This window comes from Cetorhinus maximus, chromosome 15, assembly GCF_964194155.1.
Source record: "Cetorhinus maximus chromosome 15, sCetMax3.hap1.1, whole genome shotgun sequence".
Taxonomy (NCBI): Eukaryota; Metazoa; Chordata; class Chondrichthyes; order Lamniformes; family Cetorhinidae; genus Cetorhinus; species Cetorhinus maximus.
The window spans coordinates 79625031-79641755 of record NC_135893.1 but is presented as its reverse complement, the minus strand read 5'-3'; the positions used below and the strand labels follow the sequence as shown (position 1 = coordinate 79641755).

Genomic DNA, 16725 nt, shown 5'->3' with positions numbered 1-16725 from the left:
CCGAGATAGATAGGTTCTTGATTGGTAAGGGGATCAAAGATTATGGGGAGATGGCGGGAGAATGGGGTTGAGAAACTTATCAGCCATGATTGAATGGCGGAGCAGACTCGATGGGCCGAATGGCCTAATTTCTGCTCCTATGTCTTATGGTCTAATTGGCAAAGTGTAGAGAACTCTGGGGGCTGGAAGGCTGGACGAGATCATAGAGATAGGAAAAGGTGAAGACTTGGAGGGATTTGAAAGCATGAGAATTTTTTAAATTCTTTCATGGGACGTGAATATTGCACGGATTGTTGCCCATTCTTAACTGCGCATGAGACAGTGTCGGAATTTAAGATTTGAAATATCAAACTATTCATTGCCTGAGAATTGCTGAGAAAAAAAACATTTTTTGCCAAAGCTTTTAGTCATGCACTCATCAGGACAATTCAAAAGAAAACACCAATATCAGGTGAAACAACATATTTATATTGTATGAGGAGAGAATGCTAACAAATCTGGCGGATCGTATCAGCATGTCCCTTCCGCTGTTCGCAGCAGGCAAGGTACAGACCGTACCCATACTTGCAAAACTCAAAACACAGTGTCCAACATTAGATGTGATTCCACGACTGGACAACATTTGCTACATAATCCTCAGTGTGCTAAGCATTATGTTGACAACCAATTTTAGATTGTCAGTCGGGCTCACAGTGTGGTGTATGAGCACGTACTGGAATGTACATATGTTAATACACAGGGCCCTGGTCTTTGCAGACAGAAAGAACATGTACACACGTTGCACCTGTTTCCGCTAAACAAAATAAGTGACAGCCATTTGCTAGTTCATCCCCCAGTGACCAGAGTCAAACTGCATGGTTTACATTTCATACAACGCTTGGCAGTTAACTGTTGGTCACCATCAACTGCAGCGTTCTCCATGGCAATGCCTCTACCAGAGTCCATTTTCCAACCACTCAGCACTCTCTTCTCAAAGTATAAATATATTGTTTCCCCTAACATTGGTATTTTCGTGTGAATTGTCCTGATGAGTGCCAGACAAAAAGCTTAGACAAAAATTTGAAATAAAAACAGAAAATGCTGGAAAAATTCAGCAGGTCTGAAAGCATTCGTGGAGAGAGAAACAGAGTCAACATCTTGAGTCTGTATGATCCCTCCTCAGAAAAAATTTCTCTTTTTCTCAGCAATACTTGAGTTCTGTACTACCAAACGACTATTTATTCATTGCCTATTCCTCCAGGCTACCTTTCAAACTGGGAGGTTTCTTCAACAACACAGGTCTGTGGAAGTATCTGAGTGTGCATATGTGGCCTGATCCAGAAACCGGCGCTTTGGACCAGGTCGCCAATCCAACACTGGCAAAGGCTCAATTTAATTGGATCCTGCTATGGAAGTTATAATTCCCCACCACTACATCACTGAGGGAGACAGTGGCATAGTGGTAAAGTTACTGGACTAATAATCCGTGTCCTGGAACAAAGGCTTAAATCCCACCATGGCAGCTGGTGGAATTTAAATTCAACTAGTTAATAAAATAAGGAATTGAAAGCTAGTCTCAGTAATGGTGCATTGTAACTGTCATTCATTGTTGAAAAAACCCACCTGGTTCACTAATGTCCTTTAGGGAAGGAAAATCTGCCATCCTTACCTGATCTGGTTTACGTGTGACTCCAGATCCACAGCCATGTGGTTGACTCTTAACTGCTCTCTGAAATAGCCTAGCAAGTTACTCAGTTGTATCAAAACCGCTACACCTGGGATTGACTTGTGACCGAAAAATGACAACAGCACACCCCGCCCTCTCAACCCTGCGAAGTCTTCCTTCCTAACATTTGGGGACTTTGTGCCAAAATTGGGAAAGCTGTCCCCCAGGCTAGACAAGCAACAGCCTGACATAGTCCTACTCACAGAATCACATCAATGTCCCAGACAACACCACCACTAGGATAGGTATCACAGGATAAATGTACCAGAACACTTTCTAATGAGAAAGGGGTATGGAGAAAGTGGTAGTGAACATGAGTAACTGGAAACATGGTCAAAAAGAAGGGCTTCAAGAAGTATTTTGAAAAAGAGTCAGCTAGGCAATGGGAACTGAGAGAAATCCAGAGAGTAGGAATGTAACGACTCAATGAATTGAGAGGAAATGACTGAACAGGAGAAGTCTGGTGTTGCAGGAGCAGAGGATGCGTAGGGATACAAGCCAGGAGGAAGACATTAAGGTAGTGAGTGGATAAGTTGTCATCAAGGGGAGCTTGTAGACAGTGAAGAGGAGGCAGTCAAAGATAGACCCCAGGCAAAGACCATCAGTGACCACGTGCACAGAGAAGCGAAGACAACAATGCATGCCTCTGCTGAGTTGAATATAAGAGAAGCAGCAGAGAATTGTTTTTGAGTTAGACTGTAGGCAAACACATTGCTGCTGTTCATATTGACAACTGTTTTGTCCTCCTTCAAAGAGGATGGTTTGAATCACAGGATATTATTTTTGCTAGAATGATTCTGACTTGTGCGGTGTGAGAACAGAAGTCAGAATGGAGTGCTGCAGGGGGTCTTTGGAGATGAATGGATGGTTTTAGAGAGGGCAGTAGATGAACAGAGTGAATAACTCTGCAGAGGAAATCCTAGATAAAAGCAAAGACAATAGTTTTGAAGGGTGCAGTGTCTCACAATAGTCTGTGGTAACTATTAGATATTCTATTTTGTAAACCTCCAACACTCACAATACGCCAAGTCAGCATTTGATTCCAGAAGGATGCTCCTTCTTCCAAGCTGAAAAGAACACCACCTGCAAAATAAATTTATGTTACAAGGAAGCATCACTTGAAAATCACTAATTACTATATCTATCAATAGTAAATCAGAAAAACATGTTTCTCATTTAAAACAAATGCATCACCAGATTTTACTGCATATAAAAGTGCCTTCACTGCAAACTATTAGACCAAGTTTTATTTTTGAATAGTAATTTAAAGATCACAATCATATTTCACTACACTTTACAAAGGTTTTGAAATTCAAAAGGCAATCAGGGCAAAGTTTTCACAGTTGTCCTTATTACTTTTAATACAGTATTTTAATTGGTGTACCATATAATGTGCAACATAATCAAGATTAGTGGCCTTTTCATTAAGAAATAATGGTTAATTATATTGCAGTTCCCACATCAGGGAAACTGCAAATATTATGTCAATTAATGACAAATGAAGATAGTTTTGTGTCTTGGTGCACTACCTTTGAGCAGCTGTAACTGCCCAAACATATTTCACACAAGATCTTGACAACCAGAAAGGGAAGACTGTCATTCCATCAGACCAAGTTGGATTCAAGCCCAAATCCCAGTGGCAAAAAGGCAGCATGCTGATCAATTCCCATGACAGCTCCCTCTAGAAGTATTTCGCGATATGGTTGACCATTTAGTGAAAATCAAGGTTCGATTTTCCGCCCCCCCTCAAGACAAATACCCTCTGATCTTTTGTGTTGCTATTTTAAAGATCAGGGGTTCACCTGCTTGCAACATTGTCTGATATGGGAAACTACACAAATTATTTCGATGAAAGGTCATTGACCCGAAACATTGACTCTTTCTCGTTCCATGGACCCTTGCAGGCCTGCTGAATGTTTCCCAAATATTCTGCTGGATATTCAATATAAACATGGCATACTGGTTATCATATTGCTCCTTACCTACTGGGGCACCAAAAGCAGCAGAAACCCCTGCTGCAGCACCAGCCGACACAAAATCTCTTTTCTCAGTATCTCTGCGAAAATACTCAAATATCTGAAACACAGAGCAGTGAGACAGTGTTCATTTTCTGTCAATTTTTTCAAGGCTTTGGGCTTGGTTTGATGGATACTGAAAATTCAAAAACTGCCCTGTCCACAACTGCTATGATAAGTTTTCCTAAGTTCCTTAAATAACAAGTAAAGCACATTTTTTCCAGAAGTGTATAGTCATTGCTCGAAGACGGTGCAAATTAAAGGCATATAAATAGGTGAACTTTATATCCAACTCCACACAATGTACAGAGCCCAGCAAAATTTGAGACAATTAATTCCTCCTTCCCCAACAATCTAGTAATACTCCAGGATATCAATAAACTTCAATACACAAGGTTTCTAAAAAAAAATCTTCATTTTTCAAATCAAGTTTACTCCCACATACATGAATAATGAACAGAGGTTTGCTGTTATCAACAGCTCATTAAAACATATTGGCCCAGAGTTCCTGCATGATTCCCACTCAGCTCACAGGACCCTTAGGATAGAACGAAGTGAATAGCATAGAAGATCACAGAATTTTAAACATATGCGAGTTACACCAATACCTAATTTACGCTGGAACTTCTGCCATCTTTTACCCTACTTCACAAGATCATTCGCCTGAAGAAATCCTCACCCAACACATAGGCCGTGTCACCAAGGCAAAATGGTGAGTTTCCATCTGTCGGGGGTACACATCACATTGCACACAGAATTTTGGGTACACGGTGTTTGTGATCATATTAATAATGGTGTGTAGCTGAAATGACCAGCAGTCATTTAAAACCTCACTCAGATCTGTTTCTCATGCTGACATTTTAAATTGCTTTAAATGAGTTCAAATTCAGTCAATTGATCTGCCCTTGTTACACCAGACCTGTGGCCAACAATCAAGTGAAATCACCAGCTGTTGGTTCAGTTGCGATAATTACTTGAACAAATTTTCAGTTTAAATTCAGTAATTTCAAGGCCCCATTGGCCTTGTTCCAGTCAATAATCAATAAAGAGCAACAACATAGATTTTACATTCGGGCTAATGCTAATGAATAAGCCAATGAGCAAGTAGAGAACAATGACAAAACTAACCTTGAAATCTTTCTTTAAGGTTGAGGATCTCCCCTGTGAAATGCCAGCTGCAATTACAGCACCAGAATGAATCATAGGACCTTCCTAGGAATCAGAGTAACTAACATGAATACACAACTGTGTTAAAATTTGAACAGAAGTAATTAAATGTATTCAATTAGGGATTACTGATTCCTTTTCAATTTAATCCATTTCAAGTCTTGCAAACTTTTTTTTTTACAAAATCTACTTTTGACATATGCAGCAGCACTGTTTATGAACCATTGTGGTTTTATTGCCATCAACAACAGCTGGGTCTTCAATACCAGCATTCATTGCCCATCACTAATTGCCCTCACAGAGGCAGTGAACCACCTTCTTAGACCACTGTAGTCAATGTGGAAAAGCTACTTCCACAGTACTGTTGGGCAGGGAGTTCCAGGGTTTTGACACAGTGATGATGAAGGAATGGTGATATATTTCCAAGTGAGGATGTTTTGTGACTCAGAGGGGAGCTTGAAGGCCGTGGTGTTCCCATGCACCTGTTGCTCATCTTCCTAGGTAGTACAGTTTGCAGATTTTGGAGATGATATTGAAGAAACATTGGCAAGTTGCTGCAGTGCATCTTGTCGATGGTGCACACTACAGTTACAGTGTGCTAGTGATGGAAGGAGTGTTTAAAGTGGTGGATAGGATGCCAATCAAGAGGGCTTTGAGCTTTTTGAGTTTTGGAGTAGCACGTGGAGAATAGGGTATTCTATTACACTCCTGACTTGTGCCTTGTAGGTGATAGAATGGCTTTGGGAAGTCAAGAGGCTATTCTTGTCAGTCACATGTTATCAAAAATCACAAATTTCGACTGATGCTTGAGCAATCTCAGATTTTCAGGAATACATAACTTCTGACTTGCTTTTGTTTGCTCCAGTTAAGTTTCTGGTCATTAGTGACCTGCAGGATGTTTAATGGTGTGGATTTGATGATGATAATGCCATTGACAGTCAAGGAGAGGTGGCTAGACTAGATGGCTATTGCCTGGTACTTGTGTGCACAAATGCTACATGTCACTTATCAGTAAAGTGTACATTCACCAAACAAGTAGACTGAATGGAAGGGGAAGTGAGAAAATTATTTCCCTATTCTTGTCAATCTCACGTTATCAGAAATCACAAATTTCGACTGATGCTTGAGCAATCTCAGATTTTCAGGAATACATAACTTCTGACTTGCTTTTGGTTGCTCCAGTTAAGTTTCTGGTCATTAGTGACCTGCAGGATGTTTAATGGTGTGGATTTGATGATGATAATGCCATTGATAGTCAAGGAGAGGTGGCTAGACTAGATGGCCATTGCCTGGTACTTGTGTGCACAAATGCTACATGTCACTTAAAGTGTACATTCACCAAACAAGTAGACTGAATGGAAGGGGAAGTGAGAAAATTATTTCCCTATTCTTGTCAATCTCATGTTATCAGAAATCACAAATTTAGACTGATGCTTGAGCAATCTCAGATTTTCAAGAATCCAACATCAAAATCCAGAATACCGCAAGGGTGAGTCCAAGGGCATTTCTACAGCCAGGAGAGAACTTTGCTATGAAGTAAAGTTTTGAATAAAATAAATCTATTAAATAATATTTTTATTTTTATCAATAAGTCAATAAGTGCAATACATTACCCATTCATACAAATAAAAGACATTTTTAACCATCCATTATTTGTTTAGAGTCATTTAGGGAGATAATAAGTGACTGATGCCTGTACAACATGGGCTCCAAGTAACATCCGCACATCAGATTAAACTGCGCTGTGAGTAATGCATTGCAGTCCTTGAGGGAGGCAAATAACTGGACCTTGGTAATCATGGAAATGATTTCTTGGAAGGTTTGAGCTTCCACAGATGTGAGCAGAGTGTCTGCTCTGACATCATTGTCATGGTTATGGCACTTTCACAAAGCGTAGGAGCCAATGAAATCTTGCTCCCAGAGTTCCTTCAGGGATTCTTCAATAGGAAGCTCATTGTCAAAAGAGACAACTACCTCTGCTGATATGGGGGTGGGCTAAGCGAAAGAGGACAGGAGGGGAGAGAAGTCAGGTATGCTAGGCAGCTCTTCAGTGTTTCAGCAAAGATAGAGAAACTGCAGTGTACAAAACATTTGAAAATAGTGGACGATTTGACCTATAATTCAGGCAGTACGGCAATAGGCACTGACCTGGCACACAATTTCACTGGCAGGTGATAAGGATTGTGGGGTGGAAGCACGCTATAATGACAGAGTTCAGCAGGCCTTGTGACAGTGGGTTTTGACATTCCAGATTATACCATGGGCAGGGGGTTGAAGAATGGAGGTGGTGTTTAGGTGGGCCTGAGGGGGTGGGGAAGAAAAGAGCACTATTTTAGTACTGGAAAGACAGGGAACAGCAGGATAATCATGGTTCACCAAGAGGGTGAATTCACCAAGAGGTTACTCCCAGTGAGCCAGAACAAATCTACAAACACTGGTCCAAAATTGTATCAATTAGAATTTTTCAGAAATAGAAACAGGTCTAAGATAGGTTACCTCCATTTCCTGTTTTCACTTTGTATTTTGTAACTTCACTATGTGCGGTTCTTTCAGCACACAAATTGCAAGAAAGGAACAGTGCATCAGACCTACTAGATCGATCACAATGGTCTTGTTGATTTCTGCAAGTTCCTACATTGTCAAATTACTCAACAATTTTTTGAAACCAACTCATAACTTATGCTCCTCAAATGTAGTTCCTTAATTTAAACCACAGGACTTTACAGATCCAGTTAAAAATACTGAATAGTCATCACACACCACATGACAGAACAGATACTCTCTGTTTCAAATGACAATGCTAACCCTTCACTGTAGCAGTGTACATTTTAGGACTGAATATTGATCTATTTGTATCTATAACAGAAGCCTGCAAATACTTAGGGCTAGATCACAATTAAAACTACAATAAAACAATTACTTATTTTATAACATTAATAAAAATGTATACACATAGCTTTCTAATATTTATTAATTTATTTTGGTACTAAATACTGCACCAATTGCTAAATGTGTCATTTTAGTCAATATAAGAAAGGCATGTAAAATTTCAATATTCCATTTGGTATCATTTATTTACATTGCTGTGAATTAGGGTTGTTATTGCATGAATTTATTGTTTTCTATAGACATGATACAGTTCATGCAGGATAATTTTAAGCAAAAATGTAAAAATACATAATGGTTATCTCTATTGTACATTACCTTCCCAACTGCCAGTCCACCAACGACAGATGAAATCACGCCTAACACTTTAACCACCAGAGTCTGCAAAATAAGCACAACCATAAATCTAAAGAGTAACAGTCCCTTGCGTGGGTGATAACTGATGAGGGTGGCAAGGAAGCTCCCACCGTTCCTCCTCCCCGATTATCCACTGCTATCTTCCTGCAGTATATAGCTTTCTTCATTATCAACTACATGGTCAATACTTGTGTCATCTACAAATTTCTTACTCATGCCCCTTACATTGAAGTCCAAAAAGCAAGGGACCTAGTACTGACCCTTGCAGAACCCCAGTGGAAACAGCCTTCCAGCCACAAAAACACCCATCAACCCTTTGTTTTCTGTCTCTAAGCCAATTTTGGATCCAACATACCACTTTGCCTTAGATCCTATGAGCTTTTACTTTCATGATCAGTCTGCCATGTGGGATCTTATCAAAAGTCTTGCTAAAATCCATATAGGCTACATCAAATGCACTACCCTCATCCACCCTCCTTATCAACTCCTGAAAAAATGACATCATGTTAGTCAGACCTTTCCCTAACAATTCCGTGCTGACTGTCTTTGATTAATCAGTGTCTTTCTTAAGGAAGATTTATTCTTTCATCAGAATTTTTCCAATTAAATTTTCCCACCATACCTGTAATTACTCAATCTATTCCTTTCTCCCTTTTTAGACCTAACCATTGATTTAGAAAGGCTTACCATCACATCCTTACTTTTGTACTCTCTGCTTCTGTTTATGAAGCTGAGGAACCCATGTGCAATTTGAAACAGATTTATAACAAGGCATGTATATTATTGAAAACTCACTTGAAAGCCCATTCCCATGGCAAAATTGCATTGTAAGCAAGAGTCCATATTTTTGTAATTAACTCTGCTGCCTGTATATTGTGTTATGATAGGACTTTCAGTGTTTCAAGAACATCTGTTAAGCTGAGCGAGCCATACACATTTCATCATTCCCTTATCTTAAACTTGTCAAAAAAGGCCCGAATTTGAATTCTGAAGTAAAATGTCCCTAATTACCACCTGAGTTATATTGAGAATCAACTTTCAAATTAGTGACACTTTTGAAATGGGGAGGAGTTTTTCCTTATCTGAATCTTCAGCAAAAAGAGACTATTGAGTTCAATTTGAGAAATTATCCATTACCTGTGTTTTGCTGATAATTAATGTGGAACCTGATGCCGTATCTTTGGATGATGTCACCAAGGGGGAAACGTGTAAATGAAAAATAGAAGGGGGTCAAGGATAGATCCTTGAGAATTCCTAGAGATAACATTGCAGGAGATTTGCTGGACAACTGAGAGGCATTGGAGGAGGATGGTGTGTTTGACCACGTCAAAGTTTGCAAACAGGTCAAGAAAGATGACGACAGCTAGCTCGCCATGGTCATAGTTACATAAGATGTTATTTATGATTTTGATTAGAGCCGTTTCACTGCTGTGACAGTGGGGGGGAAAACTTGATTGGAGAGATTCTTAGAGTTTCAGGAAAGATGGATTTGGGAGGGAATACATTCAAGTGCTTGAGAGGAAAAGGAGGCTGGAAGTGGGGTGGTAGTTTGCCAGAACAGTGAGGTCAACGGTATTTGAGGAGGGGTGATAGTGGCAAATTTGAAAAGTAGGTCAATACCTCAGGAGAGTGAACTATCATAACATCGGCTAGTATGGGGGGGGGGCCAGGAAATGAAGTTGGGTGGTCAACAGTTTAGTGGGAATAAAATTGAGAGCTGGTGGTGTTTTTCAGGGACAAAAGACAAAAGAAGCCCAAAAATAGGAGAGAAACTAGAAAAATTGCAAATTCAAGACTAGGAAAGTAAGGGGTGTAGCAGAAACAGATGTTCCCACTCTTAGTGAAAAAGTAGTCCATGAGCTCCTCAAACTTGCTCGAGTTGAGGGTGCGGGGGACAGGGGTTTAAAAAGCTGGTTGGTAGTAGAAAAAAAATATTGGGGGTTACCTTTGCATGCCAGAATGTTCCTAGAATAGTGAGCAGTTTTGGTAGAGGAGAACAGCGCTTGATCTGGTACAGGCAAATCTCATGATGAATGGCTAAACCAGTTGTGCACCATAAAATTCAAATATGCATCATGTGGACTTATGGAACTGAAGATGGGGACTATACTAAGGAAAACAACCAGGGTGGGAGATGGTAAGCATTTTATTAGGGGTAGGGAGTATCAAAGACAATTGCGGAAGTAGCATGGTGAAAGGAGGGCCAAAAGTTAGACAGTTCTTATTTTGCTTCCCCTCACTGAGACAAAAGCAACATGCAATGTCTTATAAGCAACTGTAGCTATAGTAAAATACAAGTGGGGATAAACTTTACTTCAGTAAGCATTCAATTAGTTTTTTTTCCTTCCCAGTATTCTCTCCACCTGTAGGGGGTATGGTTCCAGAAAGAATAATCATTATTCAATATCTATACTAAGTTGCAATTAGTCATTTCTAAGTTAGACAGCGAATACTGATATGCTACCCAATTTGGACTACATCACAAATAAGCCCAATCACTGAATACTGTGAACTCCTTACAATGTAGGTGTCACTAAAAGCCTTGGCTGATTTTCCACTCCCTAAATGAGGATTCCTATGCTAATTTTAGCAACCAACTAACCTGATAAAAACCAAGATTGAATCTGACTTGTTGCTGCTCCACATGGAGGTTGCCAATGTCTCTCAGTCATCAGGGAACTCATTCGAAGTTTGTTAGATTACATTACATTGCTGATCTTTTTTGTAAGGGTGAACGCATCAGTGACAGAGCAGGAGCTGAGACTGTCAGACAATGAAAATTGAACTCCTTGATATCATTAATACCCAACATTACAACACTAACACAATTTCTATACTCACTCAACATCAGTATCATTTTTCTTGATTTTCCTTCTCCTTTACAATAACCCAAAATAGAAAACATTTTCTAGATCTAGATCTTTATGAGCCACCATTAATTTCACGAGTATATAGTGCTTACATGAAAATATGACGAGCTAATTATGGTGTGACGCCATGGTGTGTATTCAGTAGTGTTTTACATAGGAAAGGTAGCAGGCCATTCATTCCCTGAGCTTGTTCCTCCTTTCAATCTGCATCTCAGCTCCATTTACCCACCGTTGATCTCCATCCCTCTACAGCCTTATTCAATAAAATTGTCGATCTCACTCTTGATAATTTCAATTGACCAAACAGTCACAGCAGTTCCCTGCTTCCACAATCTTTTTTGTGAAAGGGCGCTTCCTGGTATCTTTCCTTGAACGTCCTAGTTTTAAGATTGTGCTCACTTATTCTGGATTTCCCCAGCAGAGGGAAAAAAAAACTATGTACTCTACTGAATCCTTTCATGCATTATAGATGTGAAAGAGCTCAAGGTTTTCATTAAATGCTTTAAACTGAATCAACCATTTAGGAAGGTCATGAGTCACATTCCGGAGACTTGGGCATAAAAATCTGAGCAGACATTCCAGGTGTAATACTGAGGAAATGCTACATTGTCGCAGATTTCATCTTTCAGATCAGACATTAAACTGAGGTCTTGTCTGCACACCCAGATGGACATAAAAGATCACATGGCACTATTTTGAAGAAAAGCAGGGGAATTACCCCCGATGTTGTGGCCAATCTTTATTCCTCAATCAACAACAAAATGAAAAGAAAAGAAAAACTTGTATTTATATAGCATCTTTCACGACCAAGTTTGTCCCAAAGTGCTTTACAGCCAATGGTGTAACTTTTGATGTCTAGTCACTGTTGTAATGTAGGAAACTGGGCAGCCAATTTACAACAAGCTGCTATAAATAGCAATATGATAATGACCAGATAGTCTGTTTTTGTGATGTTCATTGAGGGACAAATATTGCCCAGGACATCAGGGTTAGCTCTTCTTCAAAATAGTGCCATGGACTCTTTTACGTTCACCTCAGGAGACAGACAAGGTCTTGATTTAACTTCTCATTTGATGGACGACATCTCTGACAGTGCAATTCACTTTCAGTGCTGCACTGGAATGCCAGCCTTGATTTTTATTTTCAAGTCCTGGATTTGAACCTACAACTTTGTGACCCAGAGGGAGGAGTGCTACCAACTGAGCCACGGCAAACACTTAGATTATCTGGTCATTTGCCCACTGCTATTTATGGGAGCTTGCTATGCGCATATTGGCTGCTGTGTTTCCTACATTATAACAATGATTACGTTTCAAAAAGTACTGTATCAGTTGTGAAGCACTTTGAGCCATCCTGTCATCATGAAAGACTCTGTATAGCACATTTCACAACATTTAAATGAAACTTCCAAACATTAAATCTTTATAATTCAGTTTTTAAAAAAAAAATCAATGTGTACTGTCAAACACAAACATACAAACACTACATACAAACACTTTCCAAAATACAAATTTTCAGTTACCAAACCTGGAGGTAAAGAATAAGCTCCACTCTGTTCATTTTATTAAGTGTTCTGCCTACCTTAAGTCGAACCACATGTGGGACCTTTACTCCATTAAGGTAACATTTGATTTGGGGAATTCCACTGCCAGCTGCTACAGGCTGAAGCAAAACATTAAATAAAAGAAATCACAAAGATAATTCAGCACTGTCCCTCGAGATAGTCAGATTTTAAAGTCTGACTTTGTTTAATCACAAACCATTTTTCCTGCATAGAAGAAATTTAACAACCACAGGCAAACCAATCATTCAGATAAATAGGAATTAGTGATATTAATTATGAGGCATGGCATTGGAAAATGCAAGAAATGGCATGAGAATAAATCAGAATAGTGAAGTGTGAAGATGCAATTAAATGCAGAAATCACATATCTTGGGAATTGGAATGTTGATGGGAAGTACACCCTAAATGGTAAAATTCTAAACAGGGTGGAGGAACAGAGAAATCCAGGGAAGCAGAAATAGCGATCTTAAAAAGATGGGAACATAAATAGAAATATTTGCAAAAGGGGAAAAGTGGTTCTGGGTTTTATGTATTGAATATAAAAGCAAGGAAATGCTGACTTTGTACAAAGCATTCATTAGGTCATAATTTGAATACTGCATGCAGCTCTAGGAAATCTGCTCCAACAACGAATAGCAAAGCTGCGGAAAAGGAGGAATAAGGATTCACTAAAATCAGATCAGGAGTGAAAGAGTTAAAAGGCTCAAAACTCAAGCCAGTTGTCAATGGAACAGAGTAAGTCCCGGGAGAAATATAATTGTTTTACAAAATTATTTAAGTTTTGAGACAGCCTACCATGAAAGTATATTTATACTGATTCGTAAATTAGTACAAGGCATATTACAAGATCAATGCTGGTGAAACTTTCGAATAAATGGGTTATTGCATATGGAATGCTTTACTGCAAGAGACTAGTGAAGCATGAACTATCATTTAAAAAGAGAACTTCACATTATTTGATAGGCAGAGAAATGGGATCAGAACAGGTGGCTACCAATGGCACAGATTCCAAGAACTCATGGTCTCCTTCCGCTCTGTAATTTCCAAGTATAAATTGTATACAAATACTGTCCTGCCCAATTTAGCATATGTTGCATAAAGACAGAAAATGCTGGAAATATTCAGCAGGTCAGGCAACATATAAAGGAGAGAACAACAAATTTAACATTTCAGGTTGGTGATCCTCCATCGACCAGAAACCTTAATGTTGTTGCCCTCTCCACAGATACTCCCTTATAATTTCTAGCATTTTCTGTATTTATTTCAGATTTCCAGCATCTGGGATATTTTGGCTTTCTATCCGCATATATCTTGCTCTATAGGTTATGTCCATGCTAAAGTCATAATACAAACATCTGTAGGTTAACCCGAGCACACAACCTAGGCAACTAGTTCAGAACAGTGCTAAGGGAATGCTGCATTGACAGTGTTCTGCAAATGCGATGTTAAACCAAGGTCCTATCTACATGTTTAAGTGGGCATTAAAATTCCTATAGTAGATTGGTTTAACATCTCATTTTCAGAACAGCACCTCTGGCAATGCAGCACTCCCTCATTATATTTATATGGTTAAATGTGACAGCCATCTTTATGTAACAATCTTGTGTGAAAAAAGGCTGCCACATTCACCTACATATTAAGTTATACTTGAACAACTTAGGGCTTTTCTTTTTTAATTATTCCTTCATGGGATGTGGGCAAGGCCAACATTTATTGTCCATCTCTAATTGTCCTTGAGAAGGTGGTATATGACTTAGAGGGGAACTTGCGGGCGATAGTATTCCCCTGGATCTGCTGCCCTTGTTCTTCTGGTGATAGAGGTCAGGGGTTTGGAAGATGCTGTCCAAGGAGCTTTGGTGAATTGTTGTAGAGCATCGTGTAGATGGTACACATCACTGCAACTGTGCACTGGTAGTGGATGGAGTGCCGATCACGTGAACAAGTGGGTTCCTTTTGTTCTGGATGGTGTTAAGTTTCTAGAGTGCTGGAGCTGTACTCATACTGGGATATATTAGTTTAACATCCCATTCCACAGTTCCACTTCTCCCTGGATGCAAGGGGCATTGATTGAGGCAGAGACCACAGTATATTTTAGGGAAAGTGAATCAACATATAAAACAGAGTAAGATAAAGCTATGGGGAAGATACCTGGGCTGTGAGGTTGGTTTTGGATTACTTCAGCAAAGAGCCATCAATATACAATGTGCTAAAGAGCCCATGTGCACTGTAAGTTTCTCAGGTTTTGCAAGGAAAAACGGAGCCTGATGGAAGTGAACACAGCAGTGGCTCTTCACTCTTACAGCCATTCACTCCTGACGGTAAGCATCTGGGTAATACTGAAACCCTGCTAGAATAACCTTACTGAAAATTTCAAAAGCATGTATGATACCCAAATCACTGGAGAAGATAGTTGTGACTAATTGCATGCAATATCAATCTGCAAGGCTCAAATGGTGCTGCAGCTTTAAACAGGAAGCTCTAATAGGCCTCTCAATGATACAGAAAGCCATCTTTTAGGATTGATCTCTCATATCTTCAAGCAATTTCACAAGTTGACAAGAAAACTAGGAAAAACAATTAGGATAGAAGATCTCAACTATCAGCTAATACTCCACCCAAAGCACATTAAAAGTGTTATATTGAATTATCCTTCATGGATAAAACATGACTTTCACAAGGCAACAGCAGAAACATTTCAATAGAAGCAAAATATTGTGAATGCTGGAAATCTGAAAAAAAAACAAAGTGCTGAAAAAACTCAGCAGGTCTGGCAAAATTGTGTGGACAGAAAACCATTTTGTTCTATTTACTCCATTACGACAGCTGTACAGTGCACACTCTAAACACATGTGATTGCCAAAAGGTATATCAATAAGAGAATACTGAATAATATTGTTTCAAATTTAAATTCAGCCATAAAATTACATTTTAAAATCAAATTTCAGTACTGCTTACTCAGGAGTTCGTCAATTTATGTTTTATTAAATTAGGTTGAAACAAATATGCAGAGTATCAGAAAATCTCATTACCTCTATAAATGCCACCATAATGGAGCCAATTATCACAAAACCAGCATTCATCGATGCCCAAAGGACAAGCGAAATGGATAATCCACCTCCTTCGACAGATTTGTCGATATCTGCATATTATTTAAGGATAGATACTGGCAATCTGCATAGAATAGTTGAAGAGAAAGATTCTATAAACGCAAGGCGGCAAATCAGCGATGGTCATACTTTTTAAATTTATTTGTTTACGGATTGTGGGTGTCGCTGGCTAGGCCAACATTTATCACCGATCCCTAATTGTCCTAGAGAAGGTGGTAGTGAGCCGCCTTCCTGAACTGCTGCAGGCTATGTGGTGCAGGGACACCCACAGCGATGTTAGGAAGGGAGTTCCAAGGTTTTGGCCCATCAACAGTGAAGGGCTGGAGATGTATTTCCAACTCAGGATGGTGTGTGGCTTGGAGGGGAACATGCAGGCTGCGGTGTTCCCATGCATCTCCTGTCCTTGTCCTTCTAGGTGACAGTGGTCGTGGGTTTGGAAAGTGCCGAAGGAAGGATATGTTATCCAGTGAAAAAACTTGAAAAAGGATACTTTCCTTAATTACTCTGTACTTCACATCAGCAAGGTTTTCCACAACAATATCTATAAAACAGGCAATAAGGCCAGTAAAGATTCCTATGAAGCAACAGACAATCCATCGTTTGATTTCAAGTACATGAAAGCCCTATATGGAGAAAAAAGAAAAAGAAACTGTAAATAAGTCAGTATTACAGGTATGATCAAGCAACTACACGCCTTTGGAAAAAGCTTCAATAAATCAGAGTGTTGAAAATGAACAGTGTATAATCCAATAGCAGCGCTATATGTGTTGGCATCCAGTATAGACCATAAAACACCCCCATCCACAGAATGCCATAGTGTGTGAGTATATATTTAGCTAATCTGGGGAGGAACCAAATTACAAAATAAATGCGCCAAAGCCCAAAATCAGCAAAGAGTAAATGAGACAACTTCACGTTCCTCCTAGTTTGGGGCTTTCCAACATTCAGTGTGGCTACCAAATGGGTCACTAAGATTGAAAAAGGCAATGACATTATGACATCATCTTAAGCAATCCTTGCCTGCACATAATGCTTGATGAACATATCAATTTGG

General features: G+C 39.4%; 1 protein-coding gene across 1 annotated transcript in view; it reads right to left on the bottom strand.

The window, feature by feature from the left end:
• Positions 1 to 16725, bottom strand: part of clcn7 (chloride channel 7) — an 86659-nt gene that overhangs the window by 50803 nt on the left and 19131 nt on the right. The window contains exons 5-11 of the mRNA XM_078558708.1: positions 16162 to 16294; positions 15594 to 15703; positions 12582 to 12662; positions 8092 to 8154; positions 4849 to 4932; positions 3688 to 3781; positions 2724 to 2788 (exon numbers count right to left, since the gene is read on the bottom strand). Coding sequence (XP_078414834.1) covers positions 2724 to 2788; positions 3688 to 3781; positions 4849 to 4932; positions 8092 to 8154; positions 12582 to 12662; positions 15594 to 15703; positions 16162 to 16294 — 630 coding nt within the window. The remainder of the gene's footprint in view (positions 1 to 2723; positions 2789 to 3687; positions 3782 to 4848; positions 4933 to 8091; positions 8155 to 12581; positions 12663 to 15593; positions 15704 to 16161; positions 16295 to 16725) is intronic.